The 27949-nt window shown below is 48.6% G+C and overlaps 1 protein-coding gene across 3 annotated transcripts in view; it reads right to left on the bottom strand.

The window, feature by feature from the left end:
* Window positions 1–27949, bottom strand: part of LOXHD1 (lipoxygenase homology PLAT domains 1) — a 275680-nt gene that overhangs the window by 42310 nt on the left and 205421 nt on the right. For all 3 annotated transcript variants that reach the window (XM_068251570.1, XM_068251579.1, XM_068251585.1), the window contains 5 exons: window positions 25593–25709; window positions 21815–21977; window positions 12502–12656; window positions 10728–10937; window positions 4041–4179 (listed from right to left, as the gene is read on the bottom strand). In XM_068251570.1, the coding sequence (XP_068107671.1) occupies window positions 4041–4179; window positions 10728–10937; window positions 12502–12656; window positions 21815–21977; window positions 25593–25709 (784 nt within the window). The remainder of the gene's footprint in view (window positions 1–4040; window positions 4180–10727; window positions 10938–12501; window positions 12657–21814; window positions 21978–25592; window positions 25710–27949) is intronic.

Below are 27949 nucleotides of genomic sequence, written 5' to 3'. Positions count from 1 at the left end.
GCGTGCGGTGCTCTTGTGATTGGACAATTGGTGGGATGTATCAGTGTGCGGTGTTCTTGTGATTGGAGGGTTGGTGGGATGTATCAGCGTGCGGTGCTCTTGTGATTGGACAATTGGTGGGATGTATCAGTGTGCAGTGCTCTTGTGATTGGACAATTGGTGGGATGTATCAGCGTGCGGTGCTCTTGTGATTGGACAATTCGTGGGATGTATCAGTGTGTGGTGTTCTTGTGATTGGAGGGTTGGTGGGATGTATCAGCATGCAGTGCTCTTGTGATTGGACAATTGGTGGGATGTATCAGCGTGCAGTGCTCTTGTGATTGGACAATTGGTGGGATGTATCAGCGTGTGGTGCTCTTGTGATTGGAGGGTTGGTGGGATGTATCAGCGTGCGGTGCTCTTGTGATTGGACAATTGGTGGGATGTATCAGTGTGCAGTGCTCTTGTGATTGGAGGGTTGGTGGGATGTATCAGCGTGTGGTGCTCTTGTGATTGGACAATTGGTGGGATGTATCAGTGTGCAGTGCTCTTGTGATTGGAGGGTTGGTGGGATGTATCAGCATGCAGTGTTCTTGTGATTGGACAATTGGTGGGATGTATCAGCGTGCAGTGCTCTTGTAATTGGACAATTGGTGGGATGTATCAGCATGCGGTGCTCTTGTGATTGGACAATTGGTGGGATGTATCAGCGTGCAGTGCTCTTGTAATTGGACAATTGGTGGGATGTATCAGCATGCAGTGCTCTTGTGATTGGACAATTGGTGGGATGTATCAGCATGCAGTGCTCTTGTGATTGGACAATTGGTGGGATGTATCAGCGTGCAGTGCTCTTGTGATTGGACAATTGGTGGGATGTATCAGTGTGCAGTGCTCTTGTGATTGGAGGGTTGGTGGGATGTATCAGCGTGCGGTGCTCTTGTGATTGGACAATTGGTGGGATGTATCAGTGTGCAGTGCTCTTGTGATTGGAGGGTTGGTGGGATGTATCAGCGTGTGGTGCTCTTGTGATTGGACAATTGGTGGGATGTATCAGTGTGCAGTGCTCTTGTGATTGGAGGGTTGGTGGGATGTATCAGCATGCAGTGCTCTTGTGATTGGACAATTGGTGGGATGTATCAGCGTGCAGTGCTCTTGTGATTGGACAATTGGTGGGATGTATCAGCGTGCAGTGCTCTTGTGATTGGACAATTGGTGGGATGTATCAGCGTGCAGTGCTCTTGTGATTGGAGGGTTGGTGGGATGTATCAGTGTGTGGTGCTCTTGTGATTGGACAATTGGTGGGATGTATCAGCGTGCGGTGCTCTTGTGATTGGACAATTGGTGGGATGTATCAGCGTGCAGTGCTCTTGTGATTGGACAATTGGTGGGATGTATCAGCGTGCAGTGCTCTTGTGATTGGACAATTGGTGGGATGTATCAGCGTGCGGTGCTCTTGTGATTGGACAATTGGTGGGATGTATCAGCGTGCGGTGCTCTTGTGATTGGACAATTGGTGGGATGTATCAGTGTGCGGTGTTCTTGTGATTGGAGGGTTGGTGGGATGTATCAGCGTGTGGTGCTCTTGTGATTGGACAATTGGTGGGATGTATCAGCGTGCGGTGCTCTTGTGATTGGACAATTGGTGGGATGTATCAGCGTGCAGTGCTCTTGTGATTGGACAATTGGTGGGATGTATCAGCGTGTGGTGCTCTTGTGATTGGACAATTGGTGGGATGTATCAGTGTGCAGTGCTCTTGTGATTGGAGGGTTGGTGGGATGTATCAGCGTGTGGTGCTCTTGTGATTGGACAATTGGTGGGATGTATCAGCGTGCAGTGCTCTTGTGATTGGAGGGTTGGTGGGATGTATCAGTGTGTGGTGCTCTTGTGATTGGACAATTGGTGGGATGTATCAGCGTGCGGTGCTCTTGTGATTGGACAATTGGTGGGATGTATCAGCGTGCAGTGCTCTTGTGATTGGAGGGTTGGTGGGATGTATCAGTGTGTGGTGCTCTTGTGATTGGACAATTGGTGGGATGTATCAGCGTGCGGTGCTCTTGTGATTGGACAATTGGTGGGATGTATCAGCGTGTGGTGCTCTTGTGATTGGACAATTGGTGGGATGTATCAGCGTGCAGTGCTCTTGTGATTGGACAATTGGTGGGATGTATCAGCGTGCAGTGCTCTTGTGATTGGACAATTGGTGGGATGTATCAGCGTGCAGTGCTCTTGTGATTGGAGGGTTGGTGGGATGTATCAGCGTGCGGTGCTCTTGTGATTGGAGGGTTGGTGGGATGTATCAGCGTGCGGTGCTCTTGTGATTGGACAATTGGTGGGATGTATCAGTGTGCAGTGCTCTTGTGATTGGACAATTGGTGGGATGTATCAGTGTGCAGTGCTCTTGTGATTGGACAATTGGTGGGATGTATCAGAGTGCGGTGCTCTTGTAATTGGACAATTGGTGGGATGTATCAGCGTGCAGTGCTCTTGTGATTGGAGGGTTGGTGGGATGTATCAGTGTGTGGTGCTCTTGTGATTGGACAATTGGTGGGATGTATCAGCGTGCGGTGCTCTTGTGATTGGACAATTGGTGGGATGTATCAGCGTGTGGTGCTCTTGTGATTGGACAATTGGTGGGATGTATCAGCGTGCAGTGCTCTTGTGATTGGACAATTGGTGGGATGTATCAGCGTGTGGTGCTCTTGTGATTGGAGGGTTGGTGGGATGTATCAGCGTGCGGTGCTCTTGTGATTGGACAATTGGTGGGATGTATCAGTGTGCAGTGCTCTTGTGATTGGACAATTGGTGGGATGTATCAGTGTGCAGTGCTCTTGTGATTGGACAATTGGTGGGATGTATCAGAGTGCGGTGCTCTTGTAATTGGACAATTGGTGGGATGTATCAGCATGCGGTGCTCTTGTGATTGGACAATTGGTGGGATGTATCAGCGGGCGGTGCTCTTGTGATTGGACAATTGGTGGGATGTATCAGCATGTGGTGCTCTTGTGATTGGACAATTGGTGGGATGTATCAGCATGCGGTGCTCTTGTGATTGGACAATTGGTGGGATGTATCAGCGGGCGGTGCTCTTGTGATTGGACAATTGGTGGGATGTATCAGCGTGCGGTGCTCTTGTGATTGGACAATTCGTGGGATGTATCAGTGTGTGGTGTTCTTGTGATTGGAGGGTTGGTGGGATGTATCAGCATGCAGTGCTCTTGTGATTGGACAATTGGTGGGATGTATCAGCGTGCAGTGCTCTTGTGATTGGACAATTGGTGGGATGTTTCAGCGTGCAGTGCTCTTGTGATTGGAGGGTTGGTGGGATGTATCAGTGTGTGGTGCTCTTGTGATTGGACAATTGGTGGGATGTATCAGCGTGCGGTGCTCTTGTGATTGGACAATTGGTGGGATGTATCAGTGTGTGGTGCTCTTGTGATTGGACAATTGGTGGGATGTATCAGCGTGCAGTGCTCTTGTGATTGGACAATTGGTGGGATGTTTCAGCGTGCAGTGCTCTTGTGATTGGAGGGTTGGTGGGATGTATCAGTGTGTGGTGCTCTTGTGATTGGACAATTGGTGGGATGTATCAGCATGCGGTGCTCTTGTGATTGGACAATTGGTGGGATGTATCAGCGGGCGGTGCTCTTGTGATTGGACAATTGGTGGGATGTATCAGCGTGTGGTGCTCTTGTGATTGGACAATTGGTGGGATGTATCAGCGTGCAGTGCTCTTGTGATTGGACAATTGGTGGGATGTATCAGCGTGCGGTGCTCTTGTGATTGGACAATTGGTGGGATGTATCAGCATGCGGTGCTCTTGTGATTGGACAATTGGTGGGATGTATCAGCGTGCAGTGCTCTTGTGAGTGGACAATTGGTGGGATGTATCAGTGTGTGGTGCTCTTGTGATTGGAGGGTTATGGGATGTATACACATGCAGTGCTCTTGTGATTGGACGGTTGGTGGGATATATCAGCATGCGGCACTCTTTTCATTGGTTGGGGGAATGCATCAGCGTGTGGCACGCTCTTGTGATTAGCCGGTTGGTAGGATGTCTTACTTGGCCCATCCTGGATGGAACCGTCCATGCTGCTCTTACTCCTCACGTTGGCATTGTTGTCCTGACTCTTCAGACTCAGAGAAGAACCCCAAAAGTCCTTGGAGGAGCTGCCTAGGCTTTGCCGCTCTCCATCATAATCCTGCAATGAGAAAACCCCCCAAAAGTGATAAATACACGGCACTGGTGGTGTGTTCCGTGAAGAACACATTATGGCAAATCTAATTTTTACAGCAAGAAACGACAGTAACTATAAATAGCCTGCTTCCGTTATACTATTGACGATATTAAAGCTGAACGCGTGGGAAGAACAGCTCCTATCAATCAACAGCTCTACGTTACAGTGAAGATAGTGAAGTGATCTCATCTCCCTCCGCTATTCAGCACGTCCTGATATCTCACATCTATCAGTAGCCTCCAGACATACATTTATCTCCAGCCCACACCCCACTTACAGACGGCTTCTCAATTCCTCCCTGGTTACCGTTTCTCATTCATTCGCTCTCATCGCCTCTCATTTTCCTGAACTTATAGAATTACTGTAAAGGATCGCCTTTCTCCAGGTCGGCGGATACAGACAATAAATGTAAGGGAGCTTCGAAGGGATGGTTTTTTTTGTATTGTGGAAGACGTTTTATAAGCAAGGTGTGGTCATGTGTGAAGCTTTATAGATATGTTAGATGGTCCTCAACCGACACGTCTGTTAGGATTCTATCATGTACAGTATATGGCGGCCCACGACCCTCTTTGATGTATCAGCAAGAGACCCAGAATGGTGGACCCTCTCGGCCGAGGTTGGCTGGCAAAGCAGCTGATCCCGGCACAGAGGCTGATTTGGGCGCCCACAGTTTCAGCTATGCGCTGTACAGATCAGCTAAAAAGAAAACATAATTCGGACGGTGGCAATAGCCTTTACTTACGTGTCCCCCTACCTGAGTTTCTAAAACTTGGAGCAGGAATAGTAGCACAAGCCAGGAGTACATGCAGGAGCAGGATGAGCAGCTTTTTTTCGGCTTCACCATGCACCAAAATGACACTTGCCCATAATGAATGTACCCCTGGCTGATCCTATTATCCTACTCACCCCTGCTCTGTGCTACTCCATTGCGCCTCCTCCCTTCTCCATAGCAACAGAATGTTTTGCTAACCTGTAGGCTAGTAATGTATCCATACACAATGTGACCAGAACTGTCCTGTCCTGAACCCCGTGGCTGATAGTAAATGTACGTGAGAACTTGTAGTGAAGATTCAAAAACATAGTTATGGTCAAAGCCTTAGTGACTAACAATTTTCTTTTTTCAATTTGCAAGCTTTCAAAGTGTCCATCTAAACACATATAGGGCTTGATTCACAAAAGAGTGCTAACTGTTAGCACGGCCGTTTTCGTGCGAATTTTTGCATTGCGCGCGATCGCGAATTTCGCACAAAAATTTGCGGTTTTGCGAGAAAACTTTATAGTTTCGCGCAAAAACGTGAATTTTCGCGCGAAATCGATATCATTTTCGTGTGAACATTCGCGTTTGCGTGCGAAAACGTTATCGTTTCGCGCGAAAAATTCGGGAAAGCGCACAATGCGAAAATGTGCACAAAAACGGCCGTGCTAACAGTTAGCACTCTTTTGTGAATCAAGCCCATAGTGACTGGATGCACCATCGGATCCCTTTGAGGCGTACATTTAATAAAGGAGCAGGAAATAGCTGGTAACAGAATATCTATATATATAATAGAGTAAGTGCCTCAACCTTCAAACAAGAAGAAGAAGTAGTGCCCTGCCCCCAGGGCCGGTCCAAGCAAGAAGAAGGGGCTGGTCCAAGCAAGAAGAAGAAGTAGTGTCATATCAAACCAAGGGCAAAGAGGGATAATTTGCATATTCAGTAGTAGTGCATTGTGGGTAACCACAAATGTTCACTTATAGCTGAATTATTGCAGATTTGCTTCAGTTTTAAGAAGGAAAATTACACCAAGCTTTGCTTTTTTTAGTAGTAGGGTTTTTTGGTCTCTTTTATCCCCCTATACATTCTTAGTAGTTAGGGTCACCCTGAGCTGCTTGGTCATTCTGTTGTACTGGTCCAAGCCCTGTCTCCTACAGCCTCATCAATCTCTGCTATGGCTATAATTCATGAAAGTGCTGTCAGTATGGAGAATCAGTGTGGGAAAACACTGCTGATGGTGTTTTTGACTTCTGACTGCTGATTCATAAAAAAGTATCCAGGTGTGGTAGCAGAGCGGAGATTCCCTGAACTAGGCAGGCGGTAGGCTTGCGGAGACATGGAAGCTGCCGAGTTGATATATTTCTCTGTGTTCCGCTCTACTGCAGCTGCCTGGGAGGTCTCTGTGTCTCCTCTCACTTAACATTGTTATCGCCACATCAGAGGGAGCGGTACTTCCCGGCCTTACACCGCTTGCGGTGATCTTTATGAATTAGCATTTTGCTACATTTTTTACAACAATCACCGCACAAGGCGGTGATTTATCGCTCTGCTCGGTAATGTCAGCTTTTGATGCGGAAGGAGGCTTTATGAATGCAGATTTTGCTACGTGTGCGGGAAAGTCAGCTGTTTTAAGCATTTCCGCATGCGGAAATGCTTTATGAATGATAGCCTATGTAGTGATGAGAACCAAAGGTCTGAAATAGGCTGTCGCATGTGGGTTTGATATGACTGTGTAAAACTTAAAGCTATAGGCTTGCTTGGCTTACTGAGGGTGAAAAGGAATAATTTGCATATTTAGTAGTGGTGCATTGTGGGTAATCACAAATGTTCACTTATAGTTGAGTAATTGCATATTTCTTTCTGTTTTAGGAAGGCAAATGACACCAAGCTTTGCTTTTTTTAGTAGGAGGTCTTTTTGGTCCCTTTTATCCTCCTATATATTACGAGTAGTTTGGGTCACCCTGAGCTGCTTGGTTACTCTGTTGTACTGGTCCAAGCCCTATCTCATACATCTGTATCAATCCCTGCCATGTACTGATGTGGAACAAAAGTCTGAAACAGGCTGTCACATGTGGGTTTGATATGACTGTGTAAAATTTAAAGCTATATGCTTGCTATACACCAGCAGCTTTGGATGCTTGCTTGGCTTACCAAGGGGGAAAAGGAATTATTTGCATATTTAGTGGCAGTGCATTGTGGGTAACCACAAATGTTCACTTATAGCTGAATTATTGCATATTTCCTTTTGTTTTAGGAAGGCAAATTATACCAACCTTTGCTTTTTTTAGTAGGAGGTCTTTATGGTTCCTTTCATTCCCCTATACATTACAAGTGGTTTGGGGCACCCTGAGCTGCTTGGTTACTCTGTTGTACTGGTCCAAGCCCTATCTCATACAGCCGTATCAATCCCTGCCATGTACTGATGAGGACCAAAAGTCTGAAACTGGCTGTCTACATGTGGGTTTGATATAACTGTGTAAAATTTAAAGCTATATGCTTGCTATACACCAGCGGCGCTGGATGCTTGCTTGGCTTACCAAGGGAGGAAAGGGGTAATTTTCATATTTAGTAGCAGTGCATTGTGGGTAACCACAAATGTTCACTTATAGCTGAATTATTGCAGATTAACTGTTAGCCCCAAAAATCAAATTTAAATCTCTATTGCAATGTTTTAATTACTTTGCAAGGGAGCCAAAAAGGTAATGCAGAAGTTTAAAAGCAAACTAATTTTTTTACTGTGTAGCCTTTTCCCCAAGCTCCTAAGGAGGACGCAAAGCCGCATAACAGATACTGCAGAGCATGCCCATGTCTGCCCGACCCCCCTCTCCCCCCCAGGACCAGGTGCCGATGTCTGCCCGACCCCCTCTCCCCCCCCAGGACCAGGTGCCGATGTCTGTCTGCTCCCCCCCCCCAACCCGCGCCCCCCCCAAAAGCCGATGTCTGTCCGACCCCCCAGGACCAGGTGCCGATATCTTCTCACCCCAAAAAGCTGACACGGAGAGAGAGCGGGAGCGGAGTACATCTACACACTTCCAGCGCCGCCACCGCAGAGCAGCCGCCGCCGAGTCACATGTGAGAGAATCACGAGCAGGAGAGAGATGCATGGCGGCGGCTGCTCTGCGGTGGCGGCGCTGGAAGTGTGTAGATGTACTCCGCTCCCGCTCTCTCTCCGTGTCAGCTTTTTGGGGTGAGAAGATATCGGAACCTGGTCATGGGGGGTCGGACAGACATCGGCTCTTGGGGGGGGGGGGGGCGGGTTGGGGGGGGGGAACGGACAGACATCGGCACCTGGTCCTGGGGGGGAGAGGGGGTCGGGCAGACATCGGCACCTGGTCCTGGGGGGGAGAGGGGGGTCGGGCAGATATGGGCATGCTCTGCAGTATCTGTTATGCGGCTTTGCGTCCTCCTTAGGAGCTTGGGGAAAAGGCTACACAGTAAAAAAATTAGTTTGCTTTTTAACTTCTGCATTGCCTTTTTGGCTCCCTTACAAAGTAATTAAAACATTGCAATAGAGATTTAAATTTGATTTTCGGGGCTAACAGTTACTCTTTAAAAAGACAAATTACACCAATACAGTGTGCGGCATTGCAGGAAGTGACGACAGTGGAACGCACGATGGAACACGGAAGAGGTGAGTCATCCCCACCCACTGCCTCTTACTAATAGTGGCGGCTGCTACTGTGCTTAAGCAGGAGGGGGAGTGCACATGGGGGACCAAGGTGAGGGGGGGGGGGGTTCCTGCTGAGCTTAAGCTGGAGGGGGAGTGCACATGGGGGACCCAGGTGAGGGGGGGGGGGGGGTTCCTGCTGAGCTTAAGCTGGAGGTAGAGCACACATGGGGGACTCAGTTGAGGGGGGGGGGTCCAACCCCCCTCCCCACCGCTGTGCCCAATACCCCCTTCCTGCCCTCTACCCTCGTATGCGGCGTATGCTACGCCGCGGGTCGGCTAGTTGGTAAATATTCTATCACTTCATTTATATAGAAAGATATTGGTAATATTTGCCCATATTTTACTATGACCTAACCTCTTCACACTCTCACACAGAACCCTCCCCCTGGTGGTGCCTAACCTTAGCCCCCTCCCCTCTGTGGTGCTTAACCTTAACATCCCCCACCTCCCAATGGGCAACTAAATTTAGCCCCTTCCATCGAGTGTCTACCCTTAACCGCCCTGTACTTATCATATCACGCCCCCTGTTGAAAAGAATGCCTGCAAAATAGCTGGCACTGGGGCCGCCCACTATGCAAACTACAGCTACAAATAGTGGGTGCCCTTTTCATGACACATCTTGCACCCTATCCAACTGCTCTACTCTTCACGTGATAAAGCACCCCAGAAAAAGTTGATCCAGTCACAATAATTATCAGCATCACTTTTCATGGTGACCAGGTATGATCTAATTAATGCCCCTCTCACAGCGTAGGTAGCCAGTGTCCCCAGTATTAGTAAGCCCCCTCCTCAGCATAGATAGCCAGTGTCCCCAGTATTAGGAAGCCCCCTCCTCAGCATAGATAGCCAGCGTCTCCAGTATTAGGAAGCCCCCTCCTCAGCATAGATAGCCAGCGTCCCCAGTATTAGGAAGCCCCCTCCTCAGCATAGATAGCCAGTGTCCCCAGTATTAGGAAGCCCCCTCCTCAGCATAGATAGCCAGCGTCTCCAGTATTAGGAAGCCCCCTCCTCAGCATAGATAGCCAGCGTCCCCAGTATTAGGAAGCCCCCTCCTCAGCATAGATAGCCAGTGTCCCCAGTATTAGGAAGCCCCCTCCTCAGCATAGATAGCCAGTGTCCCCAGTATTATGAAGCCCCCTCCTCAGCATAGATAGCCAGTGTCCCCAGTATTAGGAAGCCCCCTCCTCAGCATAGATAGCCAGCGTCTCCAGTATTAGGAAGCCCCCTCCTCAGCATAGATAGCCAGCGTCCCCAGTATTAGGAAGCCCCCTCCTCAGCATAGGTAGCCAGTGTCCCCAGTATTAGTAAGCCCCCTCCTCAGCATAGATAGCCAGTGTCCCCAGTATTAGGAAGCCCCCTCCTCAGCATAGATAGCCAGCGTCTCCAGTATTAGGAAGCCCCCTCCTCAGCATAGATAGCCAGCGTCTCCAGTATTAGGAAGCCCCCTCCTCAGCATAGATAGCCAGCGTCCCCAGTATTAGGAAGCCCCCTCCTCAGCATAGATAGCCAGTGTCCCCAGTATTAGGAAGCCCCCTCCTCAGCATAGATAGCCAGTGTCCCCAGTATTAGGAAGCCCCCTCCTCAGCATAGATAGCCAGTGTCCCCAGTATTAGGAAGCCCCCTCCTCAGCATAGATAGCCAGTGTCCCCAGTATTAGGAAGCCCCCTCCTCAGCATAGATAGCCAGTGTCCCCAGTATTAGGAAGCCCCCTCCTCAGCATAGATAGCCAGTGTCCCCAGTATTAGGAAGCCCCCTCCTCAGCATAGATAGCCAGTGTCCCCAGTATTAGGAAGCCCCCTCCTCAGCATAGATAGCCAGCGTCTCCAGTATTAGGAAGCCCCCTCCTCAGCAGAGATAGCCAGTGTCCCCAGTATTAGGAAGCCTCCTCCTCAGCATAGATAGCCAGTGTCCCCAGTATTAGGAAGCCCCCTCCTCAGCATAGATAGCCAGTGCCCCCAGTATTAGGAAGCCTCCTCCTCAGCATAGATAGCCAGTGTCCCCAGTATTAGGAAGCCCCCTCCTCAGCATAGATAGCCAGTGTCCCCAGTATTGGGCAGCCCCCGAATATAACACTGTCCATTCCGGTACCTTTTCATAGAAAACTCTCTCAATTCTCTTGTCCTCCTTCTTGGTGGAGAGCCACCGCTCGCAGAGGAACAAGTAGGTCTCCTCCGTCACCTCGTTCAGGATCTCCACCCTCTCCAGGTACCAGTCAGGGTTCAGCATGGAGTTATCATGGCGGATGTTAATCTTGTAGATGGTGCCCAGATCCACAGCCTCAATGACAAATTTATCCACCTGGTGATATAAGGAAAAAGTACAAAAGAGCACTTATCTTGGCAATAACCACATACAAGGTGTCCTTAGCTGCTCGGCGACCGCCTAACGCCGATAGGCGGTCGCAGAGCGGCTCCCCCAGGACTGCCTAATGCCGATTAGCATCAAGTCCTGGGGTAGAGAATAGCAGGGAATGCAAGCGTGCATGCACTATCGTTCCCTGACGAGCTCTGTGATCAGCCTGCCAGCCTGCTGGCAGGCTGTGAGAAAAAAAAGCTGTTTGTTTACATGTACAGCGCTGCGATCTACTGCAGCGCTGTATGGGGACAGCTCTGTTGCTGAGCTGTCCCAAGGAGAGGCTCATAATCGTATCCCTCTCATAGGCTGATGCCTGTGAGAGGTGTTTCTATTGGTCGATCTCTGAGGGAGGGAAAATAGAAAAAAAAATAGATCTTTTTATTTAACATTAAATAACAATAACATGTATAAAAAAACATTACAGCAGCAATAAGATCCCACCAACAGAAAGCTCTGTTGGTGGGAAAAAAGGAGGTAAGATTCATTTTGCTGCTATGGCCACACAATAAACTGTTACAGCTGCAGTGTGCTGAATTGTAAAAAATGGCCTGGTCACTAAGGGGGTATAAGCCTGTTGTCCTTAAGAGGTGGCACCTGACCTGAGGCAAAGCCACCCAAGTTCAACACTGAGATTTGTTCATGGTGGATCCACATACTTATGTGCATTGTCCTTTCCTCTTGTCATTCCCCTGATCCCCTTAATCAATCCTTGAAAAATATGACTTTTAGCTAAAATCACATTTTTTAAACAGGAAGAGGCGGGCTTGTGGAGTTGTTTCCTTCTATTACCCTCCCATTCCCTTCTCTTCCCTGTTCCTTAAGGGGATACTGTAGGGGGGTCGGGAGAAAATGAGCTGAACTTACCCGTGGCTTCTAATGGTCCCCTGCAGACATCCTGTGCCCGCGCAGACACTCACTGATGCTCCGCCCCCGCCTCCGGTTCAGTTCTGGAATTTCAGACTTTAAAGTCTGAAAACCACTGTGCCTGCATTGTTGTATCCTCGCTCCCTCTGATGTCTCCAGGAGCATACTGCGCAGGCCCAGTATGGTCTGCGACTGCACAGTACGCTCCTGGTGACATCAGCGGGAGCCAGAACACGGCAACGCAGGCGCAGTGGTTTTCAGACTTTAAAGTCTGAAATTCCAGAAGTGAACGGGGGCGGGCCTGGAGCATCGGTGAGTGGCTGCGCGGGCACAGGATGTCTGTGGGGGACCATTAGAAGCCCCGGGTAAGTTCAACTCATTTTCCGCCGACCCCCTACAGTATCCCTTTAAGGGGAGGAAATGGGATGGTGATAGGAGGGAACATTGCCGCAATCCCGCCTTTTCCTGTCTGAAGATTTGACTTTAACCAAAAGTGACATTTTTCAAGGCGTAATTACCACATAAGACTGATCAGACATACACATCTCAGTGCTGTTTGTTTCTCTACGGTCAGAGTTCGAGTTCAGCAGCACCTGCACACACTTCTGAACACTGTAAGATGTGATAAGCACAGAAATCCAACCTGTCCTCTCTCAAACTTGTTCTTGTTGGTCTCAGATTTGCTGAGTTTGCGCTCTCCGGTGTCACCGAGGTCACCGTAGATGGTCATGAACACATTGGCGTCCGTTCCAGATCCGTAGATATCACCGGTGTACACTGATACGCTGTAGGTGTGAGCTGAAGGAGAGAAAGAAGTGTTACCAGGGCCCAGTATTAGCAACCTCCCTCCCCAGTATAGATAGCCAGTGTCCTCAGTATTAGTAGCCCTCTCCCTAGCATAGATAGCCAGTGTCCCCAGTATTAGTAGCCCTCTCCTCAGCATAGATAGCCAGTGTCCCCAGTATTAGCAGCCCCCTCCCCAGCATAGATAGCCAGTGCCCTCAGTATCAGCAGCCCCCTCCCAAGCATAGATAGCCAGTGTCCCCAGTATTAGCAGCCCCCTCCCCAGCATAGATAGCCAGTGCCCCAGTATTAGCAGCCCCCTCCCCAGCATAGATAGCCAGTGTCCCCAGTATTAGTAGCCCTCTCCTCAGCATAGATAGCCAGTGTCCCCAGTATTAGCAGCCCCCTCCCCAGCATAGATAGCCAGTGTCCCCAGTATTAGGAAGCCCCCTCCTCAGCATAGATAGCCAGTGTCCCAGTATTAGCAGCCCCCTCCCCAGCATAGATAGCCAGTGCCCCAGTATTAGGAAGCCCCCTCCCCAGCATAGATAGCCAGTGTCCCCAGTATTAGGAAGCCCCCTCCTCAGCATAGATAGCCAGTGTCCCAGTATTAGCAGCCCCCTCCCCAGCATAGATAGCCAGTGTCCCAGTATTAGCAGCCCCCTCCCCAGCATAGATAGCCAGTGCCCCACTATTAGCAGCCCCCTCCCCAGCATAGATAGCCAGTGCCCCAGTATTAGCAGCCCCCTCACCAGCATAGATAGTCAGTGCCCCAGTATTAGCAACCCCCTCCCATGCATAGATAGCTAGTTCCCCCAGTATTACCAGCCCCCCTCCCCAGCATAAATAGCCAGTGTCCCCAGTATTAGTAACCCTCTCCGCAGCATAGATAGCCAGTGCCCCCAGTATTAGGAAGCCCCCTCCGCAGCATAGATAGCCAGTGCCCCCAGTATTAGCACCCCCCTTCCCAAGCATAGATAGCCAGTGTCCCCAGTATTAGCAGCCCCCTCCCCAGCATAGATAGTCAGTGCCCCCTGTATTAGTAGCCCTCTCCCTAGCATAGATAGTCAGTGCCCCAGTATTAGTAGCCCTCTCCTCAGCATAGATAGTCAGTGCCCCAGTATTAGCAACCCCCTCCCCAGCATAGATAGTCAGTGCCCCAGTATTAGCAACCCCCTCCCATGCATAGATAGCTAGTTCCACCAGTATTACCAGCCCCCCTCCCCAGCATAAATAGCCAGTGTCCCCAGTATTAGTAACCCTCTCCGCAGCATAGATAGCCAGTGCCTCCAGTATTAGCAGCCCCCTCCCCAGCATAGATAGTCAGTGCCCCAGTATTAGCAACCCTCTCCCCAGCATAGATAGCCAGTGTCCCCAGTATTAGTAGCCCTCTCCCCAGCATAGATAGTCAGTGCCCCAGTATTAGCAACCCCCTCCCATGCATAGATAGCTAGTTCCCCCAGTATTACCAGCCCCCCTCCCCAGCATAAATAGCCAGTGTCCCCAGTATTAGTAACCCTCTCTGCAGCATAGATAGCCAGTGCCTCCAGTATTAGTAGCCCCCTCCCCAGCATAGATAGCCAGTGCCCCCAGTATTAGCACCCCCTTCCCAGCATAGATAGCTAGTTCCCCCAGTATTACCAGCCCCCCTCCCCTAGACTCCTTCACTAGCGATGAGGTTATCTCCATCTGAAAGGGTCCCTGCTCTACCTATACCAGTCAGCAAGCAAGCAGAAATGTCATGCTCTTGAACCTGAGATTCGCACTATGGCCTATACCAGCACAGCCCATTTATTTCATGGTGTAAGTTATGTAGTTTGTTGCTCCCTGGAGGTTTTAGATTGATTTATGTGCATTATGATGTGTTCCTTATAAAGGTAGAACCTGACAGGCCTTTGCATGAATCTGAGGTTCAAGAGCATGAACTGTTTGCTTGCTTGTTGTCTGCTACAGCCAGGGAGAGTAGGGACCCTTGTGAATGGAAAGAACCTCAACACTGGTGAAAGGGTCTAGTCAGGGTCGGACTGGGACACTGGGGGCCCACCAAAGAAATTTCAACCTGGGGCCCACACGTCCCATGAATGCAGTGAAAAAGGGGCGTGGTCATGCACCAGAAGGTGGGCGTGGTCATGATGTATTATGGACAGGGCCAAATGTACATGATCTTAGCAGCATTGTAATTCAGAGACACTGCTGCCCAGCAAAACCTTGCATAGAGTCCCCTCCTTCAATATAAAGTAATGTCCTACTTTGCAGAGGTTGCGACCGCATTGGGGCCCTTGGGCCAAAGGGGCCCCAAAGGGCCCTCCCTCAACTACAGTATTACCTCTTTGTTGGTCCTGTGCTCATAATAATCACTTCTATAGATACTTTGAACAGTGGTAATCATTAACAAGCTATTTCCCATCCCCTTCTTGTACCTCTGACACTGTAGTTGCCATTGGCAGGTTTTGTTGTGTCGTATCAATTGTTATGTATAGAGTGCTTGGGGGGGCCCCATTGTAAAATTTGCATCGAGGCCTACAGCTCCTTAGCTACGCCACTGCTCTCAGCATAAGTGATTACAGCACTGAGAAGATAACTTTTGTGCTGCAGGCAGCAATTGGAGCTCTGTCAGACAAGGAGGGGGGGCCCCACCAGAGACCTGGAGGGGGGGCCCACTGAGGGAAAAAACTCTACTACTGTGGCCCAGTCCGACCCTGGGTCTAGTACAGGATGTTGTTGCATGCAATCCATTTTGGAAGCTAATTTCCTCCATGTGTGCAACCGAATACAACTTGCAATATAGGCAGGTGGTGAGATTAGACCTGACCTCACTCAGGTTAAAAAGTCACTCTCTGTAGAAGGAAACCCCTCCAGCAAGGGTGAACTATAATATGAACTGTAGGTTGGAACAGAGGCACCAGTACAAGCATAAAATATATTAAAAACCGTTTATAAGGAGGACGTAGTGGTGGACTCACCTCCCCTGCACCTGCATTTCGTAGGTTCAATCCACAATAGTTTGCTCCAATTACTGCCTGATGAAGTAGGACTGAACCTGTGAAACACGCCTACTTTGGTGAGGTAAGTCCACTACCTCCTCCTTTTATATTTTATACTTGTACTGGTGCCTCTGTTCCATGCCCGTTTTTAGAGCCGTGCAGGCCGGGCCGCCGCCCTGGGCGCTGTTGGGAGGGGGGCGCTGTAATGGAGGGGGGAGCCGGAGCCGCGGGGAGGGCAGCCCGACCTCTCCCTCTCTCTCCCCGGGCCGCCCTCTGTGCTCCCCCCTCAGATCAGATGCAGAGTGATTAATTAGCGCCGCAGGAAGCGTACATAACTACTCACCTCCCTGCGTTCCACTGGCCGCTCACTTGCCGTTGATCTCCTCTCGGCATAGAAGCTGATACACACGCTGCTTCCTGTTTAGCCGGAAGCAGCGTGTGTATCAGCGTCTATGCCGAGAGGGGAAGATCAGCGGCTCCGGCTCTCCCCTCCATTATGGGGGGAAGCTGCCTATCTAACCTATATTGGGGGACACCTACCTAATCTCACCTATACTTGGGGGCAGCTACCTATCTCACCTATATTGGGGGGAAGCTACCTATCTAACCTATACTGGGGGGCACCTACCTAATCTAACCTATACTGGGGGGCACCTACCTAATCTAACCTATATTGGAGGACACCTACCTAATCTAACCTATATTGGGGGACACCTACCTAATCTAACCTATACTGGGGGGCAGCTACCTATCTCAACTATACTGGGGGGCAGCTACCTATCTAACATGTACTGGGGGGCAGCTACCTAACCTAACCTATACTGGGGGGCAGCTACCTATCTCACCTACACTGGGGGGCAGCTACCTATCTCACCTATACTGGGGGGCAGCTACGTAATCTAACCAATACTGGGGGGCACCTACCTAATCTAACCTATATTGGGGGACACCTACCTAATCTCACCTATACTGGGGGACAGCTACCTATCTCACCTATACTGGGGGGCAGCTACCTAATCTAACCTATACTGGGGGGCACCTACCTAATCTAACCTATACTGGGGGGCACCTACCTATCTAACCTATACTGGGGGGCACCTACCTATCTAACCTATACTGGGGGGCACCTTCCTATCTAACCTATACTGGAGGCACCTACCTACCTAGCCTATACAGGTGGCAACTATACTGGTTACCTATATTGCAGGCACCTACCTATCAAACCTATACTGGGGACACCTACCTATCAAACCTATACTGGGGGCACTTACTTATCTAACCTGTATTGGGGGCACTTACTTATCTAACCTGTATTGGGGGCACCTACCTAGCTAGCCTATACAGGTGGCAACTATACTGGCTACCTATATTGCAGGCACCTACCTAACTAACCTATACTGGGGGCACCTACCTATCTAACCTATGCTAGGGGCAACTATTCTGGCTACCTATATTAGAGGCACCCACCTAGCTAACCTGTACTGGGGCACCTATCTATCTAACTTATACCGGGGGCGCTGTTATAATTTAAGTAGGCCTCAGTTATTTTGCCTGAGGTTTAGGTAAAAGGCTTGTTCGCAGAGTAGAGTATACCTTTAAAGAGTTTTCAAAGATGCAGTCAGAAGCATCTCAGTGTCTGCTTGAGGCAGATGATGCAAGCAGATACTGAGAACATGTTCCTGAAGGAAGGCCACAGGCCTACACTGCCTCAGACAAATGGACTACGAGAACAATCTTGTATGTAAGCAAAAGGCATCATTAAATATTAATAGAGTAGGTGGGTATTTTGACACCACGAGGGGTCTAAGCCAATAGTCGGGTCTGGGGGATGGCTAAGATGAGGTCACATTTAACTCTTTCCTAGTCGGTATTAAAGGGCCGGAGGGGCCGACGGAGGGCTCTCTGATTCCTACTTTCATGCTCTCTATCTGCTGACTAGAACACCTAATAATTTCCTTTCTTTATGTAATCTGATATAATGTATGCTGTACATAGGTAGTCTAGAAGATGTAACTTAGAATATACATAAGAGGACCTGATTACTTCAGCAGGAAGATAATCACGCTGCTGTAACGCAACATGTAACGCAACATGAGGATTTGCTTGGCTAGGATATGATGAACTATATCTGTACTAGCCGACCCGCGGCGTAGCATAAGAGGGTAGAGGGCAAGAAGGGGGTATTGGGCACAGCGGTGGGGAGGGAGGTTGGACCCCCCCTCAACTGGGTCCCCCATGTGTGCTCCCCTCCAGCTTAAGCTCAGCAGGAAACCCCCCCCCCCGCCACTATTAGTAAGAGGCAGCGGGCAGGGATGACTCACCTTTACGCATGATGGAACACCTAACCTATACTGGGGGGCACCTACCTAATCTAACCTATACTGGGGGGCACCTACCTATCTAACCTATACTGGGGGGCACCTACCTATCTAACCTATACTGGGGGGCACCTTCCTATCTAACCTATACTGGAGGCACCTACCTACCTAGCCTATACAGGTGGCAACTATACTGGTTACCTATATTGCAGGCACCTACCCATCAAACCTATACTGGGGGCACCTACCTATCAAACCTATACTGGGGGCACTTATCTAACCTGTATTGGGGGCACATACTTATCTAACCTGTATTGGGGGCACCTACCTAGCTAGCCTATACAGGTGGCAACTATACTGGCTACCTATATTGCAGGCACCTACCTAACTAACCTATACTGGGGGCACCTACCTATCTAACCTATGCTGGGGGCAACTATTCTGGCTACCTATATTAGAGGCACCCACCTAGCTAACCTGTACTGGGGCACCTATCTATCTAACTTATACAGGGGGCGCCTGCCTATCTAACCTATACTGGGGGCAACTATACTGGCTACCTATACTGGAGGCACTTACCTGGCTAATCTATATCGGGGGCAACTATACTGGCTCACCTATGCCTGGCTACCTATTACTGGGGGACCTGGGGGGGGGGGGGGGCGCAATTTTTACACCCTCGCCCTGGGTGCATTTTAGCCTAGAAACTGCTCTGCTCTGTTCCAACCTACAGTTCAACTTGCACTCCAGTTGTTTTTATTATTACTACTAAAGTTCCAGCTTGCTTTGAGGGTTTGAGTGCAGAGGGTTAACGATTGTTAGCCTAACCCTAACCAATGTATAACAGGACAACTTTAATTAATCCATTCCACTTATACTTTCTCCCGTGAGGACAGTCCGGAATCACATGCAATACGTACAATTATGTGAACTCTATTATTAGGGAACGTGATAAATGCTACCTCTAGTATCCAAATGCTTCTGGGAGAGGGAAAATAAGCCCAGCACTTTTATTTAATTTCACGGCCCTTGTCTCGGGAGTAGAAGGGTGCAGACTGAACAGGGACAAAGGTTAACAAGGCTGAATGCAGCCTATTAGCATGACCCCCCCCCCCCCCTTCCCTGTGATCCTGATCCCCAAACCCCGGGCAGATGACAAGTCTGGTGCGGCGGGCAGGTGGGGACAAAGCCAGAAGTGCGGCTCTTGTAAATTCCAGCGGCGCCCCGTCAGCCGCGCTCCATTTGCATTAGAAAGCCGCGCGGAGGCGATGAATGCTCCCGTCTCTTGCCGGGCCTGTAATTTACAGTCCTATTCCTCCTGACACGCTCTGCGATTGAGATGTATGAGCTCTCAGGCTGATCTTATAATCGCAATTTATTCTAAAAAGGGGGACTGCGTGTCATCCGGCCGCTGCTCGGAATCAATGAGGCGTGTGACTGTCCGACGCCATTATCCGTAATGCCCGCGCCATCGCTGCCAACTCCTGGAAGAAAGGGCTTTCAGGAACTTCTAATGAGCGCTGCCTGCTAGTCGTATGTTTTCAGTGCTCTGCAGCCGCTAATAAAGCCTGCGTTTTGTGTAAGAACTGGGCTGGTGTGTTTTAGAAACCGGCATAGCTCTAGCTATTCATTCATGTCCGACTTGTGCGAACGGGTTTAAAGCGGAATAAAACCCAGCATTTCTTCTTTGCTCAAAAAGATTATTTACAGCATATAATATACTAACACAATTTTTTTTTCTTTAGTAAAACAGCATTCAAAGGGTTAAACCACAGGACTGATTTTTTTCTCCTGCAGGGGCAGCAGCATCCGAACTGGTGATAACCTTATCTTGTGTTTACATTCTTCACTTGATACAATTAAGTAAACATTCTCTCAGGGCTGGTGCACACCAAGCGTTTTTGCCGCCTGTGAAAACGCTTAGCTAATGTATCGCAATGGGATGGTGCACACTAGCGGTTTGAGGTTTTTAGCAAACCGCAAACGTGGGTCCTGCAGCATTTTTGCGGTTTGCAGAAGCGTTTCTGCCTCAATGTAAAGTATAGGAAAAGCTCAAACCGCTTAGAAAAACGCTAGATCAGAGCGGTTTTCCAGGCGTTTTTGTTACAGAAGCTGTTCAGTAACAGCTTTACTGTAACAATATATGAAATCTGCTACACAAAAACGCTCCAAAAAACGCTAGGCATGTTTAGAAAACCTCTCTAAACATGCCTAGAATCCCTCTGAAAATCTTCTTCAAAAACGTCTAGCGTTTTGCAGATCTGCTAGCGGTTTTTGGGGGGCACTGGGTCTAACTGTGCAGAAACTTCTGCTAATGAGTCCTGAACTGAAACACTGCTCAGAAATCCTTACTAGATGAAAATGGGCTTAAATGATACTCAATGTGACATATGAAATTATAAGATAAACATGTTAATGTGCAGTGCTGAGCATATAAATAACCAGGCTGTGTTCCTTTTTTTCTTTTTCTGCCTGAAAGAGTTAGGGCTCGTTCCCACTATCGCGAATTGGCATGCGTCCAATGCATGCGGATTCGCACATGTAATGCAAGTGGATGGGCCTGTTTCCACTGTAGCGTTGTTGAGGTGCGTTTTTTTCAGCGGTAAAAAAACGCACAAAAGAGCCAACGAATTCGCCTGCGAGTGGAATGCATGCGAATCGCCGCTTATGTATTTAATAGTAAAAACGCATGCGTTTGTTACATGCGTTTTTACCCGCGATTTCGCGTGCGATTTTGCACCTTTTTCAATTTTATTTTGCCCTGGCAGTGTCATGGTTAATTTCGCATGGCACCCTGCCATGCGAAATCGCACGCGAAATCGCGGGTAAAAACGCATGTGGAAACGCATCCGCATGCGTTTTTACAAGCGTCGGAATGCCGGCGAAATCGCGTCGCAACAGTGGAAACAAGCCCTTAACATTTAAAGCGGAACTGAAGTTACCATACGATCCTCCATTCCCATGCCGAGGCTCACTTTCCCTTCACACAGTTAGATTGCACTGCGCCTGCGCTTCCTCGTTCATACTCCCATGTGATGTTCCTGGCTAAGCAAACGCGTACGAGGATATGCATGGCCAAGGCGCAGTGGACGTTGACTTAGAAGTCGTCTTCCAATAATGAAGAAAAAGTGATCAGTGGCGGGGGAACGGAGGATCGTTTTGAAATGTCGTGGGTACAGGATGGCTTCAGAAGCTTTAGGTAAGTGACACTCTTATTTTTTGAGGACACTTCATTTCCGCCCTAAAGGAATACTGTAGGGGATCGGGGGAGGGGGGGGGGTTGAGTTGAACTTACCCGGGGCTTCTAATGGTCCCCCGCAGACATCCTGTGCTGGCGCAGCCACTCACCGATGCTCCGGCCCCGCCTCCGGTTCACTTCTGAAATTTCAGACTTTAAAGCCGGAAAATCACTGCGCTTGCGTTGCTATGTCCTCGCTCCCGCTAATGTCACCAGGAGCGTATTGCGCAGGCCCAGTATGGTCTGTGCCTGCACAGTAGGCTCCTGGTCAGCGCGAGCGAGGACACGGCAACGCAGGCGCAGTGGTTTTCAGACCTTAAAGTCTGAAATTCCAGAAGTGAACCGGAGGCGGGGCCGGAGCATTGGGGAGTGGCTGCGCAGGCACAGGATGTCTGCGGGGGACCATTAGAAGCTCGGGTAAGTTCAACTCCTATTCCCCCAACCCCCTACAGTATTCCTTTAAGAATACAAGTGACAGTTTCTCTCCAGTCAAGACCTAGTTAGACTATAGCAATCCTCATTGATAAGGAATTACAGCCATTAAACTCTTTCCTGGCAGAGGACAGCTTCTGAGTAGGGTCTCTTTTAGGGTCATATAAAATTGTTAGGACAATAACATATCGCAAGCCTTACTTTCCAGAGGGTCTTCCACTTCCATCTCTATCTGTTTCAGAGTACCGTCCTTCATCAGCTTCTCTGTGAAGATATCGGAAGGCGTCAGCTCCCTAACCGTCTCTCCGTCATCTTCAGACTTGGCCAGCCAGCGGTCACATGGGAAGGTGACAGTCTGGGAACCCTGCGGGACATTGTAGCAAAACTTAGTGGAAGTTTATTCAGAGTTCTGAACAGAGCATACACCTTGGTGAGAGATGTGGGGAGAGAGCGAAAAGATGCAGGCAGTGAAACCAAAGCACCCCAAATCAGGAAAAAAGGACACAGGAGCCCTTATGGAAATAACGCACTGAAATTTACCTCCTTTGCCGCAAATCACGGCTTTTATAATGGCTGCGATATGCGGCAAAGAAGGTAAATTTCAGACCTGGAGGCGCCCGATCAGCGGCAAACAAGGTACATTTCAGTGCCTGATAGATTCATGGGTGCTGAGCGCTTGTGGAATTGTGAATGGCGTCGAAATGTACCTTCTTTGCCGCATATCTAGGCTTTGTGACAGGGGGGGGGGGGGGTTAAGAAGGGGGTGGTAAAGTTAAAGGGGAACTTCAGCCTAAACAAACATACTGTCATCAAGTTACATTAGTTATGTTAATTAGAATAGATAGGGTGGGTGAGAGATTATATTACCTGTTTTAAAAAAACAGGCAAATGTTTGTGATTCATGGGGGCTGCCATCTTTGTCATGGGGGCAGCCATCTTTTTGGTTGAAAGGAGGTGACAAGGAGCATGAGACACAGTTTCAACTATCCTGTGTCCTGATTACTCCTCCCAGCTGCACACGCTAGGCTTCAAATGTCAAATTCAAAATGTAAAAAAAAAAAAATCTGCACCAAAACAGCAGAACGAGAACAACAAAATCAGAAATCCCATCATGCTTTGCACAGCATCAGGGGAAAAAAGCCCGGGCCGTTTTCTTCTGTGCAGCTAAAAATGAGGCTTGTATAAGAGAAACAAAGTTCTGATGCTGTGAAACTGTTAAAGAAACACAAAGCCTTTTCAGTGCTGCCGAGTCGATTTTTTAGTCCGGATGTTCACTTTAAGGGCCATTGGGGGGAGGGGGGGTCTTAGGGTTAGGCACCACCAGGGGGGGTTAGGGTTAGGCATTGGTAGTGGAGGGTTCTGTGTGAAAGTAGGTTTAGGTTTAGCCATTGTAAAATTTCGGTAAATATTAACAATATTTTACTATCAAAATACAGGGGTTTAGCAATATTTTACTAGTGGCAATTCCTTGCCTCATTTTTTCCAGACGTCTTTTTTTATGTATATGTTACGGCCAGAACCCGAAGTTTGGCCACTTCGCGTTGTGGCTGGCCACTTCGGGTTCTGGCCGGTCAATGTGCGAAGTGGCCGCGTCGCTGCGGTCAATGTCCGAAATGAGCCGAATCCTAGCGGCTCCTATCCTTTTCCCCGGCGCTGGCTCCGCCCCCTGCCTCCCTGTTTTTTGGCTTCTGACAGCCGGGGGAAACATGTGTCCCCCCAGAGTCATTCGTGCCTGCAGGAAAGCAGAGGCAGGAAAGCAGGAATTCATTCGTCCCTGCAGAGCAGGTGCTGACAGAAGCAATGTCTGCAGCGCTCCCCGCTCTGCTTTCCTGCAGCCACTAACGACTCGGGGAAGGGGGGCACTTGTGTGTCTCCGGCTGACTGAAAGCCGATAGCAGGGAGGGGGTTGGGGGGGGGAGGTGTGTGGAGCCAGCGCCGGGGAAAATGATCGGAGCCGCCAGGATTTGGCTCATTTCGGAAATTGGCCGCAGCGCAGCGGCCACTTCGCACATTGACCGGCCACAATGCGAAGTGGCTAAACTTCGGTTCTGGCCGTAACATATACAAGGAGACCTAGCTTCCAAATTCCTCTAGTCACATAATTAGTCAGGGTCAGGGAAGATACAGTCAGGGAAGAAGATCAGCAGTTTGTGTTTAGCTAAAACACTACCATCTAGTGGTCAAAAGTGCCAACTTACACCACATCAATTATCTAAAGAATTGGTGTCCTTCTACATAACTTTGGCTAAAATGGAGGTCACCAGTAATTTGAAGTTTTGGCGCCCCACAGCGCCAATTGCGGCTACGATAGCAGCTGATACAAACTGCGCCTACAAATAGTCTGTGTTTATTGAACTAATTTATTAATAAATACTGCAGTGTATGGCATGAATAAATTCTGGATTAAAGTGGACCTGAACTCTTGCACATCACTGAAGGAAAACAGAGAGAGATGCACCCTGTATGTATTTAGAGAGTTTAGCCTGTCTAATCCCACCTCATCTGTGACTAATCACAACTGTAATTTGATCCCTTAGCTGTTTCAGCTGGCTGCCTGGGCAGAACAGCTAATTTATAAACACAGGATGTTAACCCTAAGGCGGCTATCATGAAAGCAGGAAGTAGACACACTGCAGATTTATTGCAGGAGTTCTGTAGGCTGTAACAAAGAAATGTTTTTCTGTAAAGGATATTATGTTGTTGCTTATCTTTTAGAGCAGAGAGGAAGTTATAAAATAAAAATGAGATACTTCAGGAATAGGAAGTCACTGGATAGCCCAGAGGGTTTCCCCGATCCTCCTCAAGCCCCTCCCCCTCATCCAGCACCGAGTCCGTCTAAGGTACAAGGGCTTGCCCAATATGCTTCTCAGGGCAACGCTCCATTCTGATTATGAGGTTCTCCATCAGGGGCATAACTACAAACCATGGGGCCCCCTAGCAAGACTTTGATGGGGCCCCCCAATGTTACATCGTTATTTGGATACATACGCCCATCGAGTTCAACCAGAGAACAAAGTACAACACCATCCTGCTCCCTCATATATGCCTGTTGATCCAGAGGAAGGCGAAAAACCCTTACAAGGCATGGTCCAATTAGCCCCAAAAGGGAAAAAATCCCTGGATCAACATCATTAGGCATTACCTAGTAATTGTAGCCATGGATGTCTTTCATCTCTTCCCTTGCCTCCCCTTGCTAAGCCTCACAGTCTGGGGGGGCATCTTGTAAGGGTCATAAACCTAGTGTGGCCATCATAATCCTCATATCTATAACATGTATGGCCACAAAAACACCTGATCTGAAGGCTGTACCCCTTTACTGGAGGGAGTGAAGTAGTAGTAGGGGCCCCCTTACAGCTCTGGGCCCCCATTTCGGTCACAGGGGCTGCTACTATATAAGTACGCTCATACCGAGTATATGCGAGTATGGTCCATGCATACCGAGTAGAAGAAAGCTGCTTGTGCATGAGCAGCTTCATCCTACTGGGCATGTGAGGACTGTATTTGCGCATGCGCAGTACGACTACACTCGTACACAGACAAGAGCGTGGCCAGGAAGAAGAAGATGGTCCCGGGAAGCAGTGGTAGGCTCGATGAAGGTCGAGGAAGCCTCTGGACCATCCTTAGGCTTTTCATTACTTAGGTATCTAACTTTTAAACGTTTCTTCCTGACAGGTTTGCTTTAATGCGAGGAGGCACAATAAAAGTACAAGAAATCTTCGTAAGGTGACCGCTTTTCATAACCAGCTGCTCCATGTAGACATAGTAATTCCCAGGTGGTGCAGTGGACCGCTACCGAGGACAATGGGCACATATGAATGACTGTGGTCTGAATAAATCTCTGAACTCCGTTCTTGGAGATGTCTGTCTCAGTGAGCAGACATAGCCCCTCCCTCACATACATTTTTCTGAATTAGAAGTTGTTGTTTGACAGTCCTGATCATGATTGCCTGAAAAATAAAGGAGAACCGATGACAAGCACCTTTCCATTGGGTAACAGACGACGGATCTCCACTCTGTCCAGATGCCAGCCGGAGTTGAGGCCTTTGTCGTCATGCCCAATGCGGATCTTCTCAATCACGTCCCCGATGTCCTCCAGCTGTAGAAGGGAAGAAAGAGAATACATGGAGTAAGCCACTGGCATGTAATGCTGGTTTGGATCATTGGTCTCAGGCTGGTGTCTTAATTCAGCTACTTGAGTTTCCCCACTGAACCTTGTATCCTGATCCAATTTTTGCATTTGACCCCGGCCTGCTGCATTTCTTGGACTCTGCCAGCCCTGACCCGACCTGTTTCTGGACTCTGTTTACTTGCTGCCTGCCTCAACCCTGTGATCACCCACGGACTTGGCTCCAATTCCTGATTAGGTATGTTAAATTGCAGGTGACGGGTAACCTCCCTTCTCCCTTTTATCCCCTACCCCTTTCCCTATTCCCCATCTCCCCTCCCCCTTTTCCATTAACCCCCCTTCTCCCCTCTTCTTTTCCTAGTTCCTTCCTTCCCATCTCCCATTTCTCCTCCTTCCCTAAAATTCCTGTTATCCCCTCCCTTTCTCTCTCCCTCTCCTCCCCTCCCCCAGCTCTCTTTCCTTCTCTCTCTCTCTTTTTCTCACTCTCTCTCATTCTCTCTCACTTCTCTCCCCTTTCTTTACCCCTCCCTATTTTCCTCCATTTCCCTCTCTCCCTCTCATCCATGGCTTCCTTCCTCTTCTTTTTGGGATTTATGCACCTTTGGAAAGATCTTGTGAACATACTGATTCTTGTTTTTGTTTATCATGCAGGTATTTTGTTTATGTATATGCCCGAGCAGGGGCCAGACACTCCTCCTGAGGAAGTGAACTTAGTTCACAAAATGCACGTCGAACATAGTTCTCAGCCCTGTACAAGCATAAGAATGTTGTCAATTTGTATTTATAATCAGTGCAATTTATAGGGGTCATCCCTCTGCAGATTTCTGAGATATCATATTTATCTTACCCACATGGGGTCTGTATTGATATTATGTGTGTGATATTAGGCATGAAGAGGGGCGGGGGGGTGTTTAATTTCCCCTTGTAGCCGCCTATAGCTAATGCGCTCTGTATTCCACTCCATCGCGTTCCATATCTCCCCAATACTTCCTGCTTCCGGGTTTAAAGAGACTCCGTAACAAAAATTGCATCCTGTTTTTTATCATCCTACAAGTTCAAAAAGCTATTCTAATGTGTTCTGGCTTACTGCAGCACTTTATACTATCACTGTCTCTGTAATAAATCAATGTATCTTTCCCCTGTCAGACTTGTCAGTGTCTTCAGACTTGTGTCTGGAAGGCTGCCAAGTTCTTCAGTGTTGTGGTTCTGCTATGAACTCCCCCTTCCAGGCCCCTCTATGCACACTGCCTGTGTGTTATTTAGGATTAGAGCAGCTTCTCTCTTCTCTCTTATAAGCTGGATAAATCGTCCTCTGAGCTGGCTGGGCTTTCACATACTGAAGAATTACAGACAAGGGCAAAGCTGTTTGCAGGAAGAAACAAGCAGCCTGAAACTTCAGTGCATGAGAACAGGGGGAAAGAAACACACAAATGATCTCTTGAGATTCAAAAAGAAGGCTGTATACAGCCTGCTTGTGTATGGATGTATTTTCTATGTGTGGACATACAGTACATCAACCTACTTCCTGTTTTGGTGGCCATTTTGTTTGTTTATAAACAAACTTTTTCAAACTGTTTTTAACCACTTTTAATGCGGCGAGGAGCGGCGAAATTGTGTCAGAGGGTAATAGGAGATGTCCCCTAATGCACTGGTATGTTTACTTTTGTGCGATTTTAACAATACAGATTCTCTTTAAAGGAGGAAGTACTGGAGTGAAGTGAACGGGATGGAAGGCGAGGTGGAGCGCATTGGATATAGGTGGCTACAAGGGTAAGTTAACCCCAACCCTCCGTGCCCCTCCCCTCCACCCCCCCCCACCCCCCGCAGCGGCCAGCAAGTTGTAGTCGGAATCCCGATTCCAACCGAATGAGTCCTGTGTCTCTCTTCTCTATGTGATATCCAATATTTACATTACTTGTGTCCCTCTTTTAAATTGTTTGTTGTATGTTCTTGAATGTTGAAATAAAGTTTGTCAAGGTTTTAGCACTTAAAGGACCTCTATCGCGATTTTTTTCTTTAAATTTTCAATTTGTTTGTATGTATATGCATAAAATGTACATTTCTCCCAGACTAAAATGAGTTATAAATTACTTTCTCCTATCCTGCTCTCATTTACAGTAGATAGTGAAAGGATGACAGAACTGACAGGGTTTAGACCAGATCATCTCCTCATTGGGGTTCTCAGGGTTTTCTTTATTTTCAATAGCACT

The sequence above is a fragment of the Hyperolius riggenbachi genome, chromosome 1 (genome assembly GCF_040937935.1).
Source record: "Hyperolius riggenbachi isolate aHypRig1 chromosome 1, aHypRig1.pri, whole genome shotgun sequence".
NCBI classification, from domain to species: Eukaryota; Metazoa; Chordata; class Amphibia; order Anura; family Hyperoliidae; genus Hyperolius; species Hyperolius riggenbachi.
This window is presented reverse-complemented; position numbering and strand designations above follow the sequence as displayed.